General features: G+C 36.5%; 1 protein-coding gene across 1 annotated transcript in view; it reads right to left on the bottom strand.

The window, feature by feature from the left end:
- Positions 1 to 18641, bottom strand: part of CFAP61 (cilia and flagella associated protein 61) — a 355672-nt gene that overhangs the window by 262599 nt on the left and 74432 nt on the right. The window contains exons 10-12 of the mRNA XM_020986789.2: positions 17072 to 17167; positions 11829 to 11986; positions 3404 to 3443 (exon numbers count right to left, since the gene is read on the bottom strand). Coding sequence (XP_020842448.1) covers positions 3404 to 3443; positions 11829 to 11986; positions 17072 to 17167 — 294 coding nt within the window. The remainder of the gene's footprint in view (positions 1 to 3403; positions 3444 to 11828; positions 11987 to 17071; positions 17168 to 18641) is intronic.

Here is an 18641-nt window from a genome sequence, read left to right on the forward strand (position 1 = left end):
AACTAAGGCAAGAAAGAAGGGGGGTAAAATATATTAGCGAAAAAGTGTTTAGCTGAAACTATTTAATTCAACTTCATTCAACAAACGTTTATTAAACAACTACTATATGCAAAGCGTTAATCCATCACATGGAAAAATGATGCATATTTTTTATGCTTTATGCATTTGATAGGCTGATAGAAAATTGAAGAAATAAATGGTACGTATACATGCTATAAATATTTATTCAGCATAATTATTTTAAGGAATCAAATTTTTAACTAAGGGAAATCTCTATATCCATGTGCAGTATGTTCATTCATTTGTAGTACCAATAAATGTGACAATGTAGCCCAGTGGAAAGAGCATTGGCCTAAATCAAAAGACCTGGATTCACTTAACCTCTACGTGCCTCCTTTTCTCAACTATATAATGAGGGAATCTGGTGTGTCTAAAAAGGAAGACATCTTTGTGCAGGGGGATGAGCACCGACTGACTCCAGAGTTGAAGGACTATGGTTCAAATCCTGCTTCTGACACTGACTATGTGACCTTTTCCAGGAGTGGGGAACCTGTGGCCTCAAAGCCACTTGTGGTCCTGAATCCAAACGTCACAGAACAATTCCCCTTAATAAAAGGATTTGTTCTGTAAAACTTGGACTTGGTCAAAAGGCAGCACCTAAGGCCCTACAAGGCCACATATAACCTCGAGGCCACAGGTTCCCCACCTCTGGACTAGACCCTTTTCCCCTCATTCTTAAAATTAAGAGGGTGGATTAACTGGCCTCTGTGGTAGTCTCCTGGCTCTAAATCTTTGATCTTATGACCCCAAATCACCTCTCTGGGTTTTAGTTTCGTCATCTGTAAAAATGAGAGGTTGGACTAAATGGTCTCTGAGTCCCTTCTAGACATGTGGTGATTGATTATCTCCAAGATCTGTTCCAGATTTAAAATTCTATAGTTCTATATAAATATATTTTTAAAAGAGCACTGCATGCATAATTATGAATTTGAACATAAAACTGTCCTATTTGTATAAGCAAATGCCCTTTTCTCATTAATAAGATTCTTATGTGTTAAAACTGAAGCTACAAACTAAGTATTGTGCCATACATGTATGTACACGGGTTCTTATGCCAGGCTCCAAAAGAAAGTGGAGCCTACCTGTTAATTTGTGCCCCTGGGATCTTGCCTTCTCTTGAACCCTGTAAAGGTATTACTTCTGCTAATCTCAAACCCTTAGAGACATTTTCAACACAAATGAGTGAATCATCATTTCACATGCACCTTATTCATTTCTAATGAATGACAGTCTTAATTTGGGGACTCAAGCTGTTAAAACTGTCTCTGAGCTAAAAAGTAGAACTAGCTGTTTACTGACAATAGCTGGAAGGCAGTGATGGATTTGGGTGGGGACACTAATCTTCCTTGTTCAAGTGGAAAATCATAATATAAGAGAGTACAAAGACATGACTCTCTTACACTCTAAAAATAAGGTTAGTAATCTGTGGTTTTGGCTAAAAAGGTATTCAGGGTAGTAGGAATTTCTGTTGTTGACAGTATCTTTGTCCCACATAATCTTGAAGAATTGAATTTACATAGAGCACCTCCCTGGAGTCAGAAGGACCTGAGTTCAAATCTGCCTCAGACACTTGACACTTACTAGCTGTGTGACCCTGGGCAAGTCACTTAACCCAACTGCCTTGCCAAACAGAAGAAAAAAAGAAGAAGAAGAAGAAGAAGAAGAAGAAGAAGAAGAGAAGAAGAAGAAGAAGAAAAAGAAGAAGAAGAAGAGAAGAAAGAAGAAGAAAAGGAGGAGGAGGAGGAGGAGAAGGAGGAGGAGGAGGAGGAGGAGGAGGAGGAGAAGGAGGAGGAGGAGGAGGAGAAAGAAAAACAGAAGGAAGGAAGGAAGGAAGGAAGAAGAGAGAGAGAGAGAGAGAAAGAAAGAAAGAAAGAAAGAAAGAAAGAAAGAAAGAAAGAAAGAAAGAAAGAAAGAAAGAAAGAAAGAAAGAAAGAAAGAAAGAAAGAAAGAAAGAAAGAAAGAAAGGAAGAAAGGAAGGAAGGAAGGAAGGAAGGAAGGAAGGAAGGAAGGAAGGAAGAAAGAAAGAAAGAAAGAAAGAAAGAAAGAAAGAAAGAGAAAGAAAGAAAGAAAGAAAGAAAGAAAGAAAGAAAGAAAAAGAAAGAAAAGAAAAAGAAAAGGAAAGAATTTACATGGGCTTCAGAAAAGGAAAGAATCAAACTCAATGAAATGAAATGTCGTTAGGTTGTTTTCTAGGGTGATGAGTTCTGAGAACAGTATGTTCAGGGAAACATGTAATAATACTGTAGGAAGTTTGGAAAAGGAATAAAATCTAATGTTCCATTCAAAAGAAATAATAGTGGGGAATTCATTAGGTTTCATTGTACTAACAAAAATTACAAAAGAAACTATTTTATAAGATTAAGTTATTCTCTTGAAGTTATTGCTACCTTGAGTGAAAGGTCGATTTAAACTACAGGTTTTTTTTAAACTATAATTTAGCTAAAATTAGTCATTTCCCATTGCATAAAAAATATTAAATAGTAAAATATTTTCATAAAAAATGTTAGAAATACCATTTTCATCAAGACTAACCAACTGAATAATTATACTAGTTCACATTATATATAACTAATAGGCCAGTCCCTGAAATACTTCTTTAACTCATTACTGTCCTCAGATTCATCCAAATTCTCCCCAATGTTTTTTATCCTCTAAAAGTAGTTTTTCCCCATTAAGAGGGCAAATGGAGAAGCAAGAAAGGAAAAATTCTGAGTTGGATATGTCTAGCCTTGCAACCAAAAAATAAGATCTGGATTGCACGATTTTATTCCTGCAAATCAGTTAGACAAATAACCACCACATTAGAGAATTAGCCAGGAATTACCACTTTCCTATATTCAGCAGGGCCTTCTTCACACACAGTATGAATTAAATATCTGTTTCTTAAATTGAATTAGGACACTTCTTTGCAGTGTTCATACAATTGCCCAGAATCTATATGTAGTGTAACTATAAAGGAATGAGGCTGATCTGATAAGCCACACATGAAAACCAAGCTCATTATTTTAAATAAGATCTCATTATTTAGTAATAGAAGTAGTAGAATTATTAGCTGTAGAGTTGGAGTAAAATACTAATAAATCTACCCAGAAAAGGCATATGCCTATGGGATCACCAACACAACCAAGACTAAGAAATTAGCACAAAATAAGATAACATTCTATTTTTAATAGTGTATGACATGACTTTTGACTCTGTTCCTGAAGGACCAGAAGTACTCAAATCTGACCATAATTAGCAAAATGCATGCTGCATTTTGTTTTTGAACATTAATAGCATGGTTTGCAAATAAACACTTAAATCTTGTAACAAATAAAATTTTTCTTAAAAATTCTCCACTTACAGGAAAAAGGCTGAAAACAAACTGCATAAAATCCAATGACCTGTAAAAAAAAAAAAAGCAAACATTGTAAGAAAATGAAGAACACATCTAGCATGAATTGTAGATTTACATAGATTTATGGTTCCTTGTCCCTCCAGGCAGCAATTAGTCATCCTTACTAATCAGAAATTGCTTCTAGCAGAGCATTAATCAATTGAAGATGTTATAAACTTCACATCAGTTATCATTAGAGTATTTTCTAGGCCCCAAAGCAATATTACAGCAATTAATAATTTCTGGGCATTTGAATAGGCAACAGAAAGAAGCTTGCTCAATGGCCATAATCTATCGTTTCCTTTTGTAAGGGGACATATAGGCCATTCTGACCTTTTACTCTTTAATATGCAAAGTGTTTTATCCCCAGCTGCAGATGTATATTCACAAGCAAGCTACAGTGATTCATCACATTTATGTTTGAAAACTCACAGAATAATCACATTTAGTTACTGGGAAAAATAAAAAAAGCAAAAGGTGACGAATTCAGATTGCAAAAACACTGATGAGCCATTGTGGGAGTCCAATACTTATAATTCATAGCCAGTTTACTCCACGTTTACTCCTAACAATTTTATTTCAGTCTACCCACTAGGTCTATGAAAAAGAACCAAGAAACCAAAATGAACTATGATATTTTGCAAAAACTGTTTTTGAATAATTTTCATAAACATTACATAGCCATCTGCTATGATAAAATCAATTTTTGTTGTCAGTGACACAGCTTTGGAATAATATTTAGGGTTTTTTAACTCCATTGTGCCTTAACTTAGTACAATAGGGTCAACTCTTTAACCTGGAGAAGTGGCTAGAGACCCTACTTAAGGCATTTTATCTTTTTTGTTATCATAAAGACATCACTTATCTTTTTAAAATGTTGCATGTATCATTATGAATTTTAATGTAAAATTATCCTGTTTGTATAAGCAAATGCCCTTTTCTTATGGTAAGATTTGTGTGTGTTTAGGCTGAAAGCACAAAATGGAAAAAATAGGCCCTAAAAGAGAGAATGTTCAGTGTCTTTCATGATATTACCCATGATATTCAGTTATTTATACTTATGAGAAAAAAAATCTTCTATTAAAAAAAACTCTATTCAAACCTAGTTTAAAATAAGGGTAATTTTTTTTAAAGTGTGATAAAAAACTATTTTTACCATTTTGGGTATTTTTCAATTAGAAAAAAACTGATTAGCCATTTTTGTCATATTCTTCAGTATTTTGACAAATTCTGTCATTTCATCAACATTGGTGCTCCCTCTAGCTAGACAGAACGTAAATTATTCAACTTTATAATGGCCTTGTGAACTGCTAGATCCAAATAAATTATCAACAGATGGCCAATGTTCATATTTTTCCAGACTAGGCCTTCTTTGAAAGACTGTCCCCAAACCTTAACTCAAAGCCTTTCTTCTCTGGAAGGATTTTATAGTATTCAGGGAATAGCAAGTAGACCAGTTTGACTGGAAGTCAGGTTTAGTGATGGGAACTAGAATCACTTCCTCTGAGATAATTCCCTAATTCCAATTTTCCTTGGCCAGCGATCTCCTCTCAGCGTTCTCCAGAGGGAACACGAAGGGCAGTAGTTTCAAGAACTGTCTCTCATGAGGCCACTGAAATCCTCCAGATTGATTATCACCCAGAGGTAATTAGCTTTTAGAAAGGGTATTTACTAAATCTATATAGCAAGAACAGTTGCTATAAAATCATCCCTTCCAAACCAGGGCATTCCCCTTGTATACACAAGGTATCTTGTGTATTTAAGGTCTCCCAAGAAGAGTGACCTCAAACTTACAGACTATAAGTGATCAAAGGGTAAACTCGCAGCTTCTGGAAGTTTTTTCTCCATTTTGTGCAGTCCTTAAGAATTTCCCCTTAGGGAAGTAAGATGGATAACTTTGATTACATAAAATTAAGAAGGTTTTGCATTAAAAAAAAAAACCAATGCGGTCAAAATTAGAAGGAAAGCAGGAAACTAGGAAACTATTTTTACAGCAGGTTTCTCTGATAAAGGCTTCATTTCTCAATTTATGGAGAACTGAGCCAAATTTATAAAAATATGGGCCATTTCCTAATTGATAAATGGTCAAAGGATATGAGCAAGCAGTTTTCAGAAAAAGAAATGAAGCTATCAATAGTCATATGAAAAAATGCTCCAAATCACTATTGATTAGCAAAATGCAAATTAAAACAATGAAAAGCAAATTAAAATACCTCATACCTATCAGATTGGTTAACATGACAGAAAAGAAAAATAATAAATGCTGGAGGGAATGTGGAAAAATAAGTACACTAATGCATTCTTGGTGGAGTTGCAAACTGCTCCAACCATTCTGGAGAACAACTACACACAAAAGGCTAAAATCATGCATACCCTTTGACTCAGCAATACCATTATTAGGGTGTATCCCAAAGAGGTCAAAGGAAAGGGAGAAGTAACTATATGTACAAAAGTATTTATAGAAGCTCTTTTTGAGGTGGCAAAGAATTGGACATTGAGGCGATGCTCAGCAGTTGGGAAATGACTGAACAAGTTGTGGTATATGATTGTAATAGAAAGTCACTGTGCTATAAGGACAGTTTCAGAAAAACTTGGGAAGACTTATATGAACTGATTCAAAGTGAAGTGAGCAGAGGTAGAACATTGTATACAGTAACAGCAATATTGTAATGATGATCAATTGTAAAAAAAAAAAACTTGGATACTCTGATCAATACAATACTCCAAGACAATTGCAAAGGACCCATGATGAAAAATGCTATCTATCTCAATCTGTACTCAGAATTCATCAGTTCTCTTTCTTGAGATAGATAACTCTTTTTGTGGTAGCAAAGAACTGGAAATCGAGGGGATGCTCATCAATTGGGGAATGGCTGAACAAGTTGTGGTATATGATTGCAATGGAATACTATTATGCTTTAAGAAATGATGAGCTGGATGCTCTCAGAAAAACTTGGAAAGACATGAATGACAATGAAATGAGCAGAACCAGGAGAACAGTGAACACAGCAACAGCTATATTGTACAATGATCAACTATGAATGACTTAGCTATTCTCAGCAATCCAATGATCTAAGACAATTCTGAAGGACTATGATGAAAAATGCTATCCATCTCCAGAGAAAGAACTGATAAAAGTCTGAATGCAGATCAAAGCATACTTTTTAAAACTTTGTTTTTCTTGTTTGGGTTTTTTTTATCATGTTTTCTTGCACATGATTAACATATAAATAATATTAATATGGAAATATGTTTTGCATGACTGCATATGTATAACCTATATTATATTGCTTGCCATCTCAGGGAGATGAGAGGGGAGGGAAGAGAGAATTTGGAATTCAAAATTTCAAAACCTGAATGTTAAAAATTGTTTTTACATATAATTGGGAAAAAATAAAATATTAAATTAACAAAAAAGAAAAAAAAGGATAAAATATTGTCAATTAAATATTAACAAATGATTGTGACTTATCTTGCTCCTGCTCTACTTTATCAGGAAGATAATGGAAGGAAAGGGAAAAAAGCGTGTTTGTTAAACACTTAGTATGTTAAACATGCTAAGTCCTGGGCATACAAATACAAGGAAAAAGAAAGATAGTCTCCTGCCTTCAATGAACTTGCATTCTAACAAGGGAAGACAACACACAAAAAGGAGCTGAAAAGTGGAGGAGAAGAGGGTGAGAGATGAGGGCTGAGTTTTGAAGTCTGCAAAGTCAGGAGCCCAGAAAGTCAATGAAGTCTGGCTAGCCCCTTCATGAAATGGAAGTGTCAGTAAGAAATCACTAAAGGGAGAAGTGGGAAGGCCTTGAGCAGGGATATTCCAGGTGAGAACGCCGCAGATAGAGCTTGATGCCCTCAGCACAATACAGCAGCAAAGGCATGGTTTTTAAGTTTGGAAAGTCCGGAACAGGGCCAGAAGAGGATAATGAAGGCTTGAATAATTTTATAGGGCTGTTACTGCAGTAGTTCCTAGCTTTCTGCAAGAAAATTGCCTAATGAATGAAGACATTTACTTATATTGTCTAATATAAAGGTTTTCTCTAAGTATGTTTTAGATAGGGTAAATCTAGTTATACTAATACAATTTCTGTCTTTCCAGCAACAGTTCTTTGCCATCTAAAGGGACTCGTGTTGCATTTTGTCTGTGCACTGGACATTCTCTATTAGCAGTGGCAAACATTTTTGGCAAGCATCCATCTTCTTTTAAAGTTCACTTAATACTGAGGAACACTTATTAGGTGACTACTTTGTGTCAAGAACTGTGCTAAGCTCTAGAGATACAATGAGGCAAAAGACAGCTCTTGCCCTCAAGGAGCTCACCATCTAAAGGGGAAAAGAATGAGAAAACAGATATGTACACACAAGCAATATACAAGCTATAAACAGGAAATAATTAACAGAAGGAAGGCATTAGAAGTAAGAAGGGTTGGGAAAGGCTTCCTGCAGAAGACAGAGATTTTATTTGGGACTTAGAAAGCCAGACACTTACTAGTTGTATAACCTCTGTTTGCCTCAGTTCCTCATTTGTAAAATGAGCTGGGGAAGAAAATGGCAAACCACTCCAGTATCTTTGCCAAGAAAACTCCAGATGGGGTCATGAAGAGTCAGACATGACTGAAATGACTGGACAACAACAACAGAAGCCAGGGAAGCCAGTAGGTAGAGATTTGGAGGGGGAGTATTCCAAGCATGGGAGACAGCCAGAGAAAGTGCCTGGAGCTGAGAAGTGTTATTGATTGAAGAGTCAGGAGACCTGTGTTACTAAATCAAAAAGTATATGCCAAGGAGTAAGATGCAAAAAGACTGGAAATGTAAGAAAGGGCTAGGTTATAAAGAGCTTTGAATGCCAAACAAGGCATTTTGTATTTGATCCTGCAGTCAATAAGGGGACACTGGAGTTTAGTGAATAGAAGAAGAGTGATATAATCACTTTGGTTACTGAATGAAGGATATGTTGGAGTGGGGAGGACTTGAGGCAGGCAGACCCACCAGCAGACCATTGCAATAGTTCAGGTATGAGGTAATGAGGGCCTGCATAGAGTGACTGCTGTGTTAGAGAAGAGAAGGGAGAATATTTGAGAGATGTTATAAAGGTGAAATCAACAGGCCTTGACAACTGATTGGATATAGGGGATGAAAAATAATGATGAGTACAGGATGACTTCAAGGGTGTGAGCCTGAAAGATTGGGAAGATGATGGTGCCTTCTACAGTAATAATGAGTGTAGGAAGGGGGGAGGTTTATGGGGAAAAGATATTGAGTTCTGTTTTGGACGCGTTGAGTTTAAGATGTCTACTGGACAAAGGGCAGCAAGAAGTATTCCAACTCCTCCCACCAGTAAGCCAAGGGGAATGAGTGAAAGTGCAGCCAGTATCAGAAAGGTGTGATCAGGGTGATACAGAATGTGTGATCAGGGGAAGCCAAGTTTCAGTAACAGCTAAAAGATAGAAGGAGGCGAAGAAGAAAAGATTTAGTATGAAATGAATTTTGTTGCTTATGGAACAGGCTGAGATAAATGATTATTTCTTTCTTATATTAATAATCAATTATTAAAGGGTTTTCCACTTCCTTATTCAGAAATCAACCATTGTAGGAAATTTTGGGAAAAGCTTAACTTAATCAGGCTGAGTGAATTGGTGACTTCCTATGTTTGGTTAGACAGGCCTGAGATAGAAGTGGATTCCCTCTTTGATATGTATATTGATAAGTCTCTTTGACCAAAACTTGGGTGATCCAAATCACATACCCCCAAGAACCTCATTAGAATGAGCCCACAACTTGTTATAATATTCATTTTTTCATTAATTGTTAACCAATCAGAGTTGATTATCACCCTCTGGAACATCCATTTTTCCAAGGGCATATAAGTTGTGAGACTGCCATCATGAGGGTCTTTGGCATTCAAGAGTGCCACTTACCTCTTTTACTAAAAAAATGCTAGCATTAATAATAAAATTATAAATTGCCCAGAAACTATGTCTCTTGACCTTTTTAAACATCACAAGACATTCCAGAGAGTAGAGCAAAAAGACTGGGTGGCAGAACTTTGGGGTGGGAAGATTAAGGGAGATGGAAATAAGGAATTAGATGGTGGGTGATTGGGAATGGGGTTTGGTTGATCATCTCCTACAATGATTTATCTATAAGTAATTTTAGATATTGTAAATCTAGTTATAATAATGCAATTTTTAACTTCCCAGAAAAAGTTTTCTCCCTGTTGCATTTGGTCTATGTCCCAAACATTCTCCACAACAGTGGCAAATACATTTGGCAAGCATCTACCTTCCTGTTCTATGCTTCACTTAATATTAATAATCATAAGATTGTTGAACAAAGTTATCTCTGTTGTTGCACCTATCAATTTTTTATGATCTTAACATATGTTCAGCAGACGCTTTGTTGAAGGAACGCCTTCAAAGTTGCATTTTGCTCTAGAGAATCAAACACTACTCTAATCAACAGATATAAGCACAGTGGAATTCTGTATTCTTTGCACTTTTCAGCTTGCTGTATGTCTTTGAAGATTTGCTTGCCTGCTCTCCTTTCATATTCTGAGCACTCAGCACAGTGCCTGGCACATAATGTTTATTGACTGATTGATATTCTCATTATATATACATTTTAAAAATGTGCAGAATGTAAATCTTAAAACACTATATAAAAATAAGTGATGATGATGAAGGTAAACATACCCGGCAGACTACAAGTCACCCTTCTGGAACCACTCTTTCCCTTCTTTACTTCAAGGCTGCCCTTGATGTCCACTTAGACCAGATTCTACCTTTTAAAAAGTGTTACAGATAGGGCATGATCTTAAATTCTCCCTGGGGGGGGGGTGTGTACTATTCCATTTGTGGATCATAAAAATATAGTGCTTTAAAGAGATAATAAAATCCAAAATGTAAAAAATATATTTTATACATTGTATTCTTTTACTTGCCTTAGACAGAGCAAAAAATGATTAGGAAATCTGGATAAATCAATAGAACAATGGATGTAGGAGAAAATTCTCGTCCCTAAAATAATGAGCACAACCAGACTATGTTAAAGAAAGAATGAGGATCCTCTCCCTTTAGCTCTGAATTCTCTGAGACTATGGATCCTTTCCTGTATCCCTGTCATTTTCTACCCTGCTGCTAGTGCTTTAACCTCCACACCTGACCTCAAGAGACCACCCCCTTTCTGTTCTGAAACCTCTGGGATCATATGTCTCATCTTCATCCCAGCTATTTTCTACCCTCCCATTTCTAGGAACCACCCCCACCCCACTCTCCTCTTGCTTTGAGAACTGTAATCAAGCAAACACTACCATGTTCTCCAGAAAGGCTAAGTCTAAGAACTGGCCTGTTATTATGCTCACAAACAACCCTCCCTGGCTACCATCCCCCTTATGTCTTGTCTCCCTCTCTTAGAATGTAAATTCCTTGAAGGTAAGGACTGCCTCTCATTTGCATTCTAGTAGTTATCCCTGTGCTTGCAAAGTACACAACAAACAATAAATGCTGTTTAATTGACTCATCCATTCACTCATTCATTCTTGATATTAGTTATTGGGTAAGAGAGGCATCAATCTTTAATTGTTACTTGTTAAAATGGGAACAAAGTCCCTGGAAAACACTTTATTTAAGGTTGGGGTCATGTCTGGGATCCCAAAGAAGTTGAGACAGGCCTAGGCAGTAATGGAGGTATCTCCAATGTGGCTGTAAAAAATCTATTGTGGTCAACACTGTGTAGGCAAAGGGAAATTAAGAGGTGACCAACAAGCATACAAAATGTGTATGTGCTGAAGGAGATATGATAACATGAAAGGTATGTATGGTAATGGGTTTAGTAACTGATCTATCAATTCTAAGTTGCTCTTTTCTGTGATTTTGCTTTGGGAAAGAGGGGAAATTGTGTTTTTATCTAAAACACTCTTTGCTGATAGAGGGAGTATCACACTGGGTCATTCCCAGGGACTGGATTTGAGATTTGAGAGGTATATAACGTTCACGGTCTCAGATATCAAATTGGTTCTGATGGGAGGAGGCTGATAAAAATCCTGCAAAATGAAGAAAAAAATTACTAAATAGATTTATTCCAAAGTATAATGAACCATATTAGGAGGTAGCATATTGATCTCTACTGGAGGTCTTTGGACAAAGGTTGGATAACCACTTGTTGTGTGGAGGGTTGCAAAGGGGATTCTTGTTCAGGTCTGGCTTGGATCAGATAGCCTCTGAGGTCCCTTCTAAACTCGGCAATTCTGTGATTTCTCCACACCTTTTTTCAGTTTCACTTAATAAAATCATAATAATATTAAATTCGACAACTATTCTATATAAGAATATCATGGCATCACTGTCATAAAATATGAACCTATTGTATAGAAAGTCTAAATAACCACACTTGCCTTGTTTCATATTTCTCATCAATACAAAACAACTGGATACAAAAAGCAGATGAAGCACCTTTGTACACAGGACGAAAGTCTTCATTGTCAATTGCCAGGCTGACTTTAGATGTTTTTAAAAAACCACATGACATTTCAGAAGCAGATTTTTCCTCTTCCTAGGGCAAAAAAGAGGCAAGGGACCAAATGCAAGTCATATTTCTTTTCCTCGATTTAATGAGCTCTTGCATCACTCCAGCATTATTGTGTTACAAGTACAGGTGTGAACTTTTCACCTGGAAGAACAACACATTCTGAGATGAGCTTGAATTGAAGGAGGAATACTTAATGAGATACCCAAATTTTAGAAGGTGAGTAATCCAAATAATCATATAAAGGTCATAAAACTAATTTCAATTGGATATTTAAAAATCAGGATATTATATAAAAATAAACTCACCTAGCTGTCCAGCAACATTTCCATTATGAATTCAATCATAATAAAATGTTGCTAGTGGAGTTAAGTGACCCCACAAGTTGGAATGGGTACAGGCAACCAGGACTTTTGGCCTCTTACAGGATTCAATGGGGAACTAATAAGGAAGGTCTAGGGCTAAGTTGGGGGAAAGGTGCCAGATTGGAACTTTCATCAATCAATTAATGGATATCCACAATATACACTCACACTATCCTATAATTATAAGAAAATTCAGAAGAAAACATATAGCATGGTCCTGTTCATGGAGCTTACACTGTAACTGGAGAGACATATCTAGATGAAAATGAATGCTAAACTTTTGGGTAAAAACTAGATAAGTTTTTTTTTTAGTTTCTAGACTCTCAATTTATGCCCTGATCATTATTTAGATTTGGACAGGTGGCACAGTGGATAGAGTGTTGGACTTAAGTCAAAAAGATTTGATTTGAGCTCCTACTTCAGATACTTACCAGCTGTCTGACCTTGGGCAAGTCACTTAATTTCTCAATGCCTCAGTTTTCTCATCTGAAAAATGGGCATAATAATAGTACCTAATGCACAGGGTCATTGTAAGGATCAAATGAAGAAATATATATATAAAATGTTTTGCAAATCTTAAAGCATTATATAAATGCTTCATTCAATATTTGCTGAAGACATACTACATTGAAAACATTGTTCCTAGGTGCTTTATGGGATATAAAGATAAAGAAGATACAGTCTCTGCCTTCAAGGAGGTTGCAATTTAGTAAGGGAGATAGGATATTTACATTTAAAAAAAAACCCAAGGTAATAAGAACCACAGGGACTCAGAAGAGAAATAGTTTCTAGGTGGCATTGATGAAGAAAAATTTAATAGAAATGGTAGTTAAGTGGGACCTTGAAAGATGTGTGTCATTTCCATAGGCTATTTCCTGTTACATCCAGGATCTCAAAACAAGTTGGAGTGATGGGGCAGAATAATAAACAGATCTGAAATGCAGCTGACTCTACCTCTGAAAGGTTTTTTAGATTCTGCCTTTACCTTAACACTAACCACCACCCAGCAACAGCTCTAAATACCAACACAGGACACAAGACATCTGCAGAAGGGCCATGTTACTAACCACACACTCTCTCCTCCAGCTCTTTCTCTTTGAGTAAGTGCATGAAGGAAAGAGACACAGACATATCCACGTCACAGAGAATTTTCTCCCTGGGAAATAGACAATGCAGCTGTACCCTTCCTGTGTTCCAGAAACTCACCTGATTTTTACTTATTTTATAGGTGGTCCAAACTGCTTAAAGGCACTAAAATCAGTCAAACTAAACAAATTTGTACCAGTACCGATAACCTCTTCCTCCTATTTAAATATTTCCAGAAAAGAGAATATACTGCTACAAAGGTAAAACCAACCAACCCAGGCTGGGGGGACGGGAGGCTCATGGCTGACTCAAGTCAGCTATTTTCAGTCACTCATTAGCGGTGGTGCTGACCTCTTCTTTGATAGTGTTAAGACCACTAGGCAGAGAGAAGAGGAAATGCCAGAACTTTTGGGAATGCCCATATTTAGGGGGCAGGAGGAGGAAGAGAAGTCAGTGGAAAAGATAGAAGAGTGATCATAAAATTAGTAAGAGAACTGGGTTAGTAGAGAGTAGTCAGACAATAAAAACCAGAGTGGTTGGAATCAAAATGACAGATTCCCAGGGGATAAGTGATCTGGAAGCCCCAAAATCCTTTTAGAGGGATAGTCTGGGGAAAACCTATATCCTGATAATGACAGTTGACCTAGCATATGCATAACAAAATTCATAGTGCACTAAGAATTTCCTGGATAGGACACCACATTTATCATGAGATATATGATTTTGAATATAAACATTTTTCCAATACAAAAATAAAATGAAAGTGATAATTTCAGGCAAAATAAGGATCTTGTGCTTCATTTTTATAGGCTCATCTATTTCTCCTATTAATATCACTAAAACTACAACTATATGAAAGTAATACCCAATTGTTGGAAAGATTAATCAATGACTATAAATTTAGATAAAATATTGTCAGTAGCATAAGGTGATTACTGTGACACTACATTTCAGAAATTTGTGGAGAAAGAGGAAAAGGTGAAGAAGGAAGAGGAGGAGAAGCAGGAAAAGTGAAGGAAAAGGAGAAGGAGGAAAAGGTGAAGAAAGAAGAGATGAGAAAGAAGAAAAGGAGAAGAAAGATGAGGAGGAGAAGAAGGAAAAAGTGAAGAAGGATGAGGAGGAGGAGAAGGAAAAGGTGAAGAAGGAAGAGGAGGAGAAGAAGGAAAAGGTGAAGAAGGAAGAGGAGGAGAAGAAGGAAAAGGTGATAAAGGAAGAGGAGAAGGAAAAGGTGAAGGAAGAGGAGAAGTTTGTGCCCATTTTTCCCATGAATGCTATGTGTATGTGAAATAAAGTATGTCCCAGGTTTATTGGGGGAATGTTGTGTAGCTACGGTTCTTAATATATCATTTCAGTAAATGCTATTCCTTTGAGCAAATTGTGTTTTTAGCTATTAGTGGAAGTAAAATAGTGAGCTATAGGGTCAAAAGTGTGGACTCACGGAATATCCCTAGAATTTGAGAGTAGCAGCTGCCCTCTGGGTACCCAACCTGTGAACCTAAGTTCAAATTGAGGGTAGTAACATGGGGAGAGGCATTAAATTTGCACACCCAACGTTTAAGGCACAATGCCTTGAATGTAGTAGGTGCTTTAAAAATATTAAGTTGAATTATAAACAAATGGACACACTGATGTGCAGTGCTTTAAAGTTTGCACAGCACTTCACATATTTTCTCTCATTTGAACCTCAAAGGAATGCTGAGAGGCAGGTATTAGAGGTATTATTAAACCCCATTTTACATGATGAATAAATTGGTTTGGTGGTCAAACAACTAGTATACAAATTTAATAAAAGCAGCTGATATCATAGCGCTTTCAGGTTAACAAAACACTTTACATACATAATCTCATTTGATCCTGCACTACTCTTATTGCTCATGTGTGACCTGGAGCAAGTCACTTAAACTCCCTGAGACTCAGTTTCCTCATTTGTCAAATGAAGGGATTGGTCCAGATGACCCATATATATCTATATCTATATCTATATATATCTATCTATCTATATCTATATCTATATCTATCTATCTATCTATCTATCTATCTATCTATCTATCTATCTATCTATCTATCTATCTATCTAATATGTATATATCTTTGAGCCCTAAAGCTCTGATCCTCTGATTTTAGTGACTGTAAAACCAGTCCTCCTAAAGAAACTAACCTAATCATAATAATTTGAACTTTTTTGGCTCTCTTCCATTGCAGTGCCCCCCAAAACATGTACACAATCAAATTCAGTGGGAGTGGGATCTTAGAGAAAATAATATAATGTCTTTGCAACTTGTAACTTTTGTGGCCCTGAGCTAAAAGTCAAGGGTCAAAAGTCATTTGACACTTAGGTTTACTTTTTTTCCTCCTTTTTGTTTTACCTCTCTGGAACATGAAAACACCTTAAAAACCACAGGAGTGATCAAGACAATGATCTAAGACAATTCTAAAAGACCCATGGTAGAAAATGCTATTTGCCTCTAGAGAGAGAACTGATGAATTCTCAGTGCTTATTGAATCATCTTTTTATCACTTTCTTTATTTTTCTTGTGTTTTTTTGGGGGGGAGTGGGGGGTGTTCTCTTTTGCAACATGTCTGATATGAAAATATGTTTTGCATGATTTCACATGTATAATTGATGACATAACTTGCTTTCCCAAGGGGTGGGGGAGGGGCATAAGGGAGGGAGAGATTTTGGATCCCGAAAATTTTAAATATGAATGTTAAAAATGTTTACATGTAATTAGAAAAAATTTAGTGAAAAATATGTATGTATATGTGTACATATACATATATAGCTACATATACACACATACATATGTGTGTATGTATATTATATGTGTGTGTATATACACATATATATATACACACATTTATATATAACCATAAGAATCCTGTGGGAAGAATAAGATTACAAGATGGTAATGATTTGGGGTCATATTTTTGAAAATAATTTTAATAATAGCCACTTACTCAAAATTTTACCATTGACATTTTAAAAATCCAATAATTAAATGCATCACAGAAATGTCACAAAAGCACAAACCATTAAAATTTGCTTAAAACTCTAGTCAGTAAACATATATTTATTGAGCTCAGCACTTGCTATGGGAGGGGTGGCAGTATGTACTCCCAGGGCATTCCAAGTCATATTTCTTTCTAAGGAAGAACTAATAATTGAGTAGGGGGAACAAAATATGCATCATGGAATCACAGGTTCATAAATTTAGAGCTGGAAGGGACCTGAGGAATCATCTAGCCTAACCCTACCCTCTCATTTCACAAATGGGGAAACAGAGCCAAAGAGGTTAAGCCCAAGGTCACAAAGATTAGAAGTAGAAGAGAGAATTTGAATTCAGGTTCTCTTGTCCCTATGAGAGACACTCTAGTGATCTTAGTGATCACAACACTCTACATTAATCAGAAGAAGCTTGGTGAAGGTATTTAATAGATGTTAATTGAATGAATAAATGAAGCCCTGAGTTTTGAGCTGGGTCTTGAACCCAATGGATGTGGGTTAGGAGGGAAGAAGGGGCTATCTGCATTGGTGATGGGGAATATGCCAGGTGAGAAAAAGTGCAAGAACAAAATCACTCGGGTAGGAAGTACTCATTCATTTGTTTGGATGAGCAAATAACCTAAAAAGCCATTTTCAAATAACTTAATCAAACCTTACATATGATTCATGAGTGTCATCACTTGTACTTGTCGACAAAGAAGCGGAATGTTCAGGAAGGTGTTCAAAGAGGACTTCTTCCTTAACTTCTTCTTCCTAAAAAAGAAGAATGGCAGAAGAGGTGATGATAATTACAATATTATCCTTGTTTTTGTTTTTGTATTTATCTCAAAACTTTCACAAAGCATTTCTATATTACATTCACATTTCCACTTCATTCAACATAAATAACACCCACATAAAGGCAGTTAGTCATTTATAGCAAGTTATGTTTCAAGTGTGCATTAATAAGTTGTTCTTCTGGAACTTGGAACAAATTTTCCCCATTGAAACATCTATGAATAGGTTGCAAGGTCAACCCACAAAAATCTATTTAATTTATGATGTAGCTTGAATATGCTATGAAAAGTGATACAGAACTTTTAGTACTATGAACACAATATATCCCATTCAGAATCACATTCAGAATCACAGAATTTCATAGAGACCTTGGAAGCCTTCTGGTACAACCTGTACTAGATGAATTTTTTTTTCTACAATAATTCCAGCAAATTGTCATTAGCCTCCAGTCAAGGGCCTGTGGGAAGAGAGGAAACCACAGCCTCCTGAGGGAGACTTTTCCCCTCTGGCACTACTTTAATTGTTGGAAGTTTTACTCACATCTTTGCTGCAATGTCCACCCCACTGAAATTGTCCGGGGCCAGGGATTAAATCCTTCTTCAGTATGACAACTTTCAAATAATTGAAGTCAATGACTATGTCTCCTTAATTCTTCTCTTCTTCCAACTAAACATCCCCAGCTCTTTTAGTTGTATCTTTCATGGCATGCTCTCTAATCTGCTCACCATCCCCATTGACCTCTGGATGCATTTGTCAATGTCCTTCCTAAAATGCGGCATCCAGAATTAAACTAAATGACTCAAATGTGTTCTGACCAGAGTGTCATTCTGGGCTGTATAGCCATCCTCACATCTTAGAATAACATTCAGGCTTCTGTCCCTATCTATCTACTGAAAATGCTCTCTTCAAGGAGACCAATGATCTAATTGTCAAATCCAATGACCTATTTTTTCCAGGCCGCAATATCTTCGATGTCTTTGTAGCATTTAACAATGTGGGTTATCCCCTCCTTCAGGATCTATGGCTTTCATGATACCATTATGTCATAGTTTACCTCATACTTGTCTAACTGTTCTTTCTTCAGTTTCCAATATTTTATCATTTTCCACCTCCCCTTTAAGCATGGGTGTCCAACAAGGTTCAGTCCTCATTCCTCATCTCTCTACACTTTCCCCTTGGTGATCTCATCACCGTGGCTTTATTTGTAAACTTTATGGGGAAGATTCCCTAATTTGTATATGCAACTTTAATCTCCTCCCTCATATCTATTTATATTTTACCTGCCAGTTAACAGGAGTAGGATAAGCTTCCTGGTAACAGGAATAGGAAACCTGCCAAGCACCTGATATTAGTATTAGAGGGAGGGGACAGAGCAGTAGAGGTAGCTCCCACAAGTTCTGAGGGGTGGGGAGTTGTGTGGATACCTACAGGTTCCCATGTAATAGGGGCT

Source organism: Phascolarctos cinereus, unplaced genomic scaffold (assembly GCF_003287225.1).
Source record: "Phascolarctos cinereus isolate Bilbo 61053 unplaced genomic scaffold, phaCin_HiC Scaffold_2;HRSCAF=192, whole genome shotgun sequence".
Taxonomy (NCBI): Eukaryota; Metazoa; Chordata; class Mammalia; order Diprotodontia; family Phascolarctidae; genus Phascolarctos; species Phascolarctos cinereus.